Source organism: Habropoda laboriosa, unplaced genomic scaffold (assembly GCF_001263275.1).
Source record: "Habropoda laboriosa isolate 0110345459 unplaced genomic scaffold, ASM126327v1 scaffold14, whole genome shotgun sequence".
NCBI classification, from domain to species: domain Eukaryota; kingdom Metazoa; phylum Arthropoda; class Insecta; order Hymenoptera; family Apidae; genus Habropoda; species Habropoda laboriosa.
The window spans coordinates 1600359-1608910 of record NW_017100137.1 but is presented as its reverse complement, the minus strand read 5'-3'; the positions used below and the strand labels follow the sequence as shown (position 1 = coordinate 1608910).

Here is an 8552-nt window from a genome sequence, read left to right as displayed (position 1 = left end):
GAATTCGCGTTTTTTCTTTTGATTCTTTCAATTTTTCAATTGCATTACGCATTATTGCAATAATTTCTATCGTTACATTTGTATGTATTCAACGTTTGTTTGTTTTAGTGTCGTGAAATGAATTATATTACACATTTTCTCTATTCACACTGAATTTAAAGATTATAACGATTAAAAATCAAGTTGACCTGTGGTCATTTATCAAGAATAATCATAATAAAGCTGAAATTATTGTGTTAAATAATTTTTTTAATACGAATTAGGAATTTATTCAACGTTTGCTTGTTAGAATAGAACGATAAATTTAGTGTAAATATAGAAAACGTATAATATAATTTATTTCATGGTATTGTAACAAGCAAACGTTGAATAAATTCCTAATTCGTATTAAAAAAATTATTTAACACAATAATTTCAGCTTTATTATGATTATTCTTGATAAATGACCACAGGTCAACTTGATTTTTAATCGTTATAATCTTTAAATTCAGTGTGAATAGAGAAAATGTGTAATATAATTTATTTCATGGTATTGTAACAAGCAAACGTTGAATACATTTTTCATTCGTGTAAGAAGAATTATTTAACACGATAAATTTAGCTGTACTATGGTTATTTTTAATCTACGACCACAGGTCAACCTGATTTTTAATCCCTACGAAATTAATTTAACCACGAGTAAGTAACGAGAACGCTAAAACCTATGTTTCCATTGAAGAATATTGTAAAAACGTATAAATTGTTATATGCAATGTTATAACAAATTGTCGGAAGTATAAATTTTTAATAAAATTGTGAAAATTGATAAATTATACCGTGTTACGATATCGGAAATCTCCCGCGAAAATCTCCCGCGAAAATTTCCCGCCTGACCTAACCGACGATTTTGCTAATGACTTTGGGGAGAGGGTACCGCAGGTATATAAGGACCCGCCGATGTCCCGCGAAATCATTTACCCTTTATACTGGGCCCTAGACACTTCGCGGCGTATTTTGACCTGAAGGTTCTGAGATGTGAATAGAGTGGTCGGGGGCTACTAGCTAGTCTATGTCCACCCTGTACACACTCAGCCTTCTTGTAACACTTGTATACATTAGAATCAATTAGAATTTCTATTACTAATTATTAAACAAATTTTAACAATTACCGGCACTCGCTAGGCACGTAATATCAGACTTTAAATACTCGACTTCGAACTTCGGTTTAGTCATAATTCTATTAATGTTATAATAACGTATAATTTATTAATTTTCACAATTTTATTATTAATTTATACTTCCAAAAATTTGTTAAAACATTACATATTATTATTTATACATTTTTGCAAGTTTCTTTGACAAATAAGTACGTTTCAACGATCTTATTACTTTCTCGTTGTGAAATCAAGTTCGGAGGATTAAAAATCAGGTTGACCCTTGGTCGTAAATTTAAAATAGCCATAGTGAAGGTGAAATTATTATTTTAAATAAATGTTTCTATACGAATTAAGAATCTATTCAACGTTTGTTTGTTGCAATACCGTGAAATAAATTGTATTATATATTTTCTCAGTTTAGACTGAATTTAAAGTTCGTAAGGATTAGAAATCAGGTTGACCTGTGGTCGTAGATTAAAAATAGCCATAGTGAAGGTAAAATTATTACGTTAAATAATTGTTTTTATACGAATTAAATATTTATTCAACGTTTATTTGTTGCAATACCGTGAAATAAATTGTATTATATATTTTTTCTGTTTACACTAAATTTAAAGTTTTGTTTACATGTTATAACAATTAGAATGTTGACGTTTTGCCGTTTCACGGTTTTTCCTCTGTTAATTATGTGTTTATAAATCATTTCAAACTAAAGCAGCACCATGCCCACCCTTAATTAAACCGTCTCAGTAGTTTACCGTAATTAATAATCTATTTTCGGAATTTATACGAGAATTTTTGAATTTTAGTAAATACTAGAGTCAGTGCATCGCGTATTGAAATAATAGCTTCATCCCTAGTTCGTTTATTATTGAATATTTTTACGCGTTTAACTTATGCTTCTCCCCAATTCTCGTCGCGTATTTTATTCAAATTTTCTTATATTCTAGAATCGAAAAAGATACGAATTCGCGTTTTTTCTTTTGATTCTTTCAATTTTTCACTTGCGTTCTGCGAAAGTTTAGTTCAATAATAATATTGAAAATAATATAAATTCGCAGTTTCTTCCATTCTGAATATAACTGAAATAAATGGAGCTGTTACTACATTTTACTGACACTTGTGGAATCGACCCTACATTTTTTGTTTTTACGTGGAGGTAGGCCGACTCTACGTGATAAGCAATTGGCAACCAAACGGTGGCTCGCTAAAGCGATATATTATGAAATTAAATTAATCACTCAATAAGTATTAACATTAGATTGTTTCCTCGATATGGCCATGGTGGTCATCAGTGACTGGAGTGCCTCAAATGTTTAGAATAATTAAAATAAAATAAATGTTGTCAACTAAAAATTTTGAACGTCATAGCTAGCTAGACATTATTTTCAATTGAAAAAAAAAAATTATAAAGCATAATACTATAATCCTATGCTTAAAATGTATTTTCTTGTGGCCGCCTGACAGCAACCTGTAAATCTGGCGCGACAGTGAACGTGTTAATAAGTAAATGTTGTTCAAATTATATCGTGTTTGATATTATTTTCATCAGAAAAATCTCAGCAACATGTTAAAAAAAATTCCAAATGAAAAAAAGTAAAATTAAAGAAATTATATTTTTCTATTATGATTTGTCGAGCCGTGAAATCTCCGACTGCGAGCGAGATAACATGGGCGCAGCAATGACGCAGACCTAGGCGTAGTACCATCTATACTGTCACTTGTAGAATCCAAACTTACTGACTCTTGTAGAGAATTTACTGTAATTGTTTCTGTATAATTGAACGGCTATAATTTAATAGCTTTTGGTGCTCATTATTGTTACTCAGGTTCACTGTTTAATTTAGTAAAGCAGACATAGTGTTGTTTGATACTAGTAAGAGGATTAAGTTCGATTCGTAGTCGAGTGTTTGAATCGATTCGATGCGTACAACGTAATGGGTGCGACAATAGAATGTGACGATTTTCACAGACCTATTGTAAGATACTCAGGTTAAATTTAAACGAAGTACTTTTGTTCAAACAGTAATTGTACGATGCAATATATCAATTATCGATAATTTCTTGAATATAACATTTTTCATATCGATGTTTTATGAACAAACCACGCTTCATTGTAGAGTTATAACAAAACATAAATCGTGAAATTCAAGCAATCAATACCGGTCAATTGCGACGAGTAATGAAGAATTTTCCGACCCGATTGCAAAAATTTATTCACTGTCAAGAAGTTCACTTGAAAAATGTTATTTTCGAACGATAAATGAATAATTAATAAAGTGCATTATACAAGAATTTCTTTTTATTTCACCTGAGTATTCCACTACAACTCTGAAAATCGTCTCATTCTATTGGCGCACCTAGTATATTATTCCATTAGTACCAAATAGATGGATGCAGCAATTGATGCATTTACGAAACTCTTCATAAAATTGGTGCTAATAATAAATTGTAAATTAATTATGCACATCGTTCGAACAGGTGTGTTCTTTCATATTTCAATTTGAAGAAATATCAAATCTTATAAATTATGAAGTATAATCGTTACCATGAATATCTCATATGTGATAATTGTCTTTTGTCGTGTAAGTCACAAAAATCCATAAAATATCTACTTTAAAAGTTGAAGAGAAATGATTTTCTTCCTTGAATGAAGAAATTCAATCTTGAAAAACTGTTCCTACATTTAAACTTATATAGTGCACTCAGTAAAAAAATATTAGCATTTATTTTGTGTGACATAATTTTAACAGAGAAAGTAGTAAATGAATAAAATTTATGCTATTTTATTTAGAAACGTCATATTTACTATTGGTACAAAGAGAAATTGTTTACATTCGTTTATTAATAATTAAAGAAATAAATCTAAGTATAAACAAATACTTTCCATTGTGGAAAAAATATTTTGAGAAACGTCCTTTCCACTTATTTATAGACAAGAAATTAACTTGTTTTTGCTTTCGCAGCCTTGTGTGTAGACACTTTGCTGATTCTCCACTTATTCTTTTTCCTTAGTTTAATTGTCAACAAACGAAAGTAGATCATTTTTCTACGTACTAATAGTAAACGTTATGTTCCTAAATCAAATAGTGTATATATTATTCATTTACTACATTCTCCGTTGAAATTATACAACGCTAAATAGATTGTGTATATTCAAGAATTCTCTACCAGATGAGCAACGTGAAAAATCATTATTAAATTTTCAAAAATCAAAAGAGTATAAACGTTACACCTTTATAATATTACACCTTTTGTACTCTCGGAACACCTTGTACACGGAATCAAGAAATTCAATCTCGAAGTACTACCCCTACATTTAAATTTTTACATATTCAAAAACACCTCATAGATGGGCAATGCGAGAAATCATTGTTAAATTTTCAAAAGTCACAACAATATAAATGTTGACATTGATACTTCACTTCTTGAACGCTATTCATATTTCAATTTTGCCCGAAACTCTCCGAATACCTTGTAGGTATACGTGATCAGGCCTCGTCTAATCATTTCTGAATTTGTAATTCTACAGGCGTAAGTGGAACTCACATACGAGAACCGGTGAACTTTTCGAAGTGGCTGGTTCGCAATTAAAAACTAATTTACAGCAGCTGACATTCGGTAGAAGTTCGATGAATACTCGAAGGAAGAAATTAAAAGCGTCGCTCGGTTTTTCTTCTCCCGCTTCCCTCTTTCTTTTTTCCCGTTTCTTGTTTTTTTTTCTATTTTTTTTTTCTTTTTTTTAAATAAATGTCAAGGACATTTGTCTGCAGGGAGCCAACCGGCGTTGCACGAGAACCAAATATAATTTTCACATAACAGGCTGGTCTCGTAAATAGCGAATAATTACATTGAGATCGATAGTAACTTATCTAACTTTTTTAATGATATTGCGAACGGCTGCGCAGAGGGAAGAAGGAAAAAAGTGTAGAAATAATCGCGGAAACCAGTCCTCGTTTTTCCAAGACGGAATCCCGCATTTATCGAACTTAACGCTTAATTAACGTGCTTGATATAAATTTCAAGTGGCTCGGTAACCTTATGCAGAATTGTATTTCATAGCAAGTTAATTTTCCGTGGCTGTATCTGCCTGTATCTGCAGACATAATTAATTTTATTTCCTCGAGAGGTTTTTTCATACCCGCTGAAATAACAGCCGTATTTTCACAGCTACTGCTTCGGTCGTAGTTTTCTTTTTAATATACAAGGTGGGCTATGTAGAACGTTGCAAGTTATTTAATTTATACTCGTATTGAAATCTCTTTTTTTAAATAAATGTCCAGGTAATTTGGGATAACTTCATTTTACACAGTATTCGATACAACTTTCTCCAAAAGTAACTATCAATAAAAAATTTGACTCACTTCTACGATTATTCCACGCGTTTAAATCTCCTGCTTAACCTCAAAAATAGATATTCACACACATTCAACAAATTAATATCAGAATTCCTCTTGAACTCAAATTATTCTTAACTGTCCATAAGAATAAAGAAAGAACGATGGAAATTTTAATGAACGATCAAAATGTATAAATAAAAGTAGAATTTCCCATGAAAATAATTTTATCCGTTCGTGGTGCAAAGCAGCGGGAAATACAAAGCTCGGAAGAAACGGGCCTGGGAAATAAAAGATTCTGCCGCCGGTATATCTCCCTTTCTACGAGAATTCGTATCCATTAGTATCACGATAGTTTTTCGTTACCGTAATTAACGGTTGTAATTAATACAATTATCCGCGATCCACGGTTAATGTAAGAGGATTACGAACGAGACTTAGTCAAACGACGTCAATTAGAATGCCCTTTTCCCGCCGTGGTCCGTTGGTGATTATGTCCCTCTTGTTTCCTTTTTCTCCTCTTTTCGCAATTTACGCGATTCGACATCGACACCGGCCATTCTGGTACATTTAATTAATCTTAAAACGAAGGACACCTCGTGACGAACAACGGACAGACGAATTGTAAAATACTGTGAAACATCATATCGAAATTGGAAAAGGGAAGCAACCGCAGAATATGTATATCGTTCGCGTGATTTTTCGCGATAAAAACGAAACCGAATGTGTCGTTGTTGCGCGAAACAATTTCGGCTGCCGCGACGGGCAAGAGATGAATTTATATGTAAATTCGGGATAAAGTCAAACCGAAACGTAATAGCGTTACGCTATCTGCTAAGAAATCAACGGTTGCGAAAATTAAACAGAGGAGGAATCGCTTTGATCGGTACAATTTCGAAAGAAACCTGATCAATTTGGAAATATTGAATTTAACGTAGAGTTCGGTGAATCTCGTTACTACTTACGAACTTCGATAACTTACGATAATTCGATAAAGTTCTTCTTTTAACTATTCCTTTAGTCACTTCGTCGAATACGCGAATCAAAGAATCGTGACATATTTTTAGGTTAGAAAGAAAAGGAAAGGAGAAATATACTCGGTGAGAAAATTAAAGAATCGCGAAATTTTTTATATTTGAACGCAAAGTTATCTGTTTCCTTCTCCGTACATCGGCCTTTTCCATAGAAACAGTATTTGAAAAGGGAAGTTTTAGCCGGTATGGCCCGTCAATTGCTTTATTACAGCAAAAATTTCGAAGACTCGATACACGGACACCACATGCGTCAAGACCATAAAACAGACCCTCGACATCAGTAATCCTATGTACACAGCAATATAACAAATCTGTGTAACAACAATTTCCACACCATCAGACAGACACTCCTCAAGCATCCCGAAAAACCAATCACCACACACTTCCACCACCTCCTACACATTGGAACCAGCAATGAAAAAAAACACATCTAGTTGATAAAAGAGCGAACATAGACACTCCAAAAAGAACTTGTTTAGCTTTCAAAGCACACGCTACAATTATCACACGACTTCAGTGGAACTCTCCGGACATTAGTTTATCGGGAGAGAGCGACGCGAAATAAACATTGTAATATTTTGTGCCGCATCAGTTTATTTCTGTACTGATTAAGTTTTCCTCTGTTTTTTAATAACAAATTTATTTTACCACATTATGTATCGTTTAATATGTTTTTAAGCGTATATTGAAGCTACAAAAAGTCGAGACGCTGGATACTGTTTTTTCCAATGTGTGGGGACGAAAGATACTTGAGGACTCGGACTACGACGCGTTAACAGAGGATTGAACTTGTACGAAATTTGTATGTTGCACAAAAAGGAATAGTCTAAAGTAAAAATAAAACGAAATATTGAATACACGGGAGTTATATAAATATAGGACCATATAAATGTTTATAAAAATGAACAGTCTTCCGGAGATTTTTAGTCTTCTGTGATGATACTTGAGGCCATGTCAAGTTCGCCTTTCATAGGTTTCTTAATGCCTTCCTACGTTGCTGCAAAGAAAACGTTAATTTATTAAGATATATATACAAGCCGATTTGATTCTCCTTCTTATGATATTGAAACGTTCGATACCGGTAATACCAACGCACGTTTCTAGTCCGTCATCGAAGAAATTGTGGATACAGAGCTCCTCTGGCTAGCTGCGGAATCGTAGGCCTCGTATGCTGGTCCCAAATATCTCTCTTTGGAATATCTTTCACGTGGCTGCAATCTATCAGGCCCACACCTTTTCCCCCGATTTCTGTCCCGCCTGCTTCCCAAACCGCCACATTTGCACTTCCTCTTCCTCCTCCTCCTCCTCCGCCTTCTTCCGCAACCTCTGCTTCGCTTTCGTCTCCTCCTCCGCATCGTCTTTTTCTTGCACCTGCAGAACCTCCTCTTCCGTTTCCTACGCTTTCGTCGCTTCTTCTTGCACTTGCAGCCCAGCTTTCGCTGAATCTTATTCTTCCGACAAACGTCCAACAGATTCACCTCCTGCTCGGCGATCTCTTGGCATTTCAGGTCGTCACTCATAGGCAGAATGTAGTGGTCGCCAGTTTTCTTCAGGAAACCGTACGCCACGCCGCGTTTTAAAGCTGTTTGTATCTATATTTACGAGGAATTAATGCTAGAGGAGGCTGCTACAGTCTGAGCCAAATATGTTGGCCGGTCACGTGGTTTTTTGCTCCGCCTCTTTTCGAGAAATGAACATTAATTTAGGTACACGTTCATATTTCTCTGCCACCAATTTCTTCACCTATTTTTTTTTTTTTCAATTCTACTTGAGAAGGATCTCTAACTTTTTTATTGCTAGAGGAGGCTGCTATAGTCTGAGCCAAATATGTTGGCCGGTCACGTGGTTTTTTGCTCCGCCTCTTTTCGAGAAATGAACATTAATTTAGGTACACGTTCATATTTCTCTGCTACCAATTTCTTCACCTATTTCTTTTCTTTTTCTATTCTACTTGGGAAGGATCTCTGACTTTTTCATAATTGAAGAAAAATTAATGTGATCGTTTCATTTGACGCATTAAAATATATAATATTTAATTTAGAGAA

The 8552-nt window shown here is 33.8% G+C and overlaps 2 protein-coding genes across 2 annotated transcripts in view; one reads left to right on the top strand and one right to left on the bottom strand.

Annotated features, from left to right (window-relative positions):
• LOC108579109 (gonadotropin-releasing hormone receptor) overlaps positions 1 to 8552 on the top strand; it is a 15671-nt gene that overhangs the window by 4032 nt on the left and 3087 nt on the right. The gene's annotated exons all lie outside the window — the stretch shown is intronic.
• The window catches only part of LOC108579137, a 1319-nt gene continuing 366 nt past the window's right edge, over positions 7600 to 8552 (bottom strand). Inside the window, exon 2 of the mRNA XM_017942591.1 lies at positions 7600 to 8099. Coding sequence (XP_017798080.1) covers positions 7608 to 8099 — 492 coding nt within the window. The 3' untranslated portion in view covers positions 7600 to 7607. The remainder of the gene's footprint in view (positions 8100 to 8552) is intronic.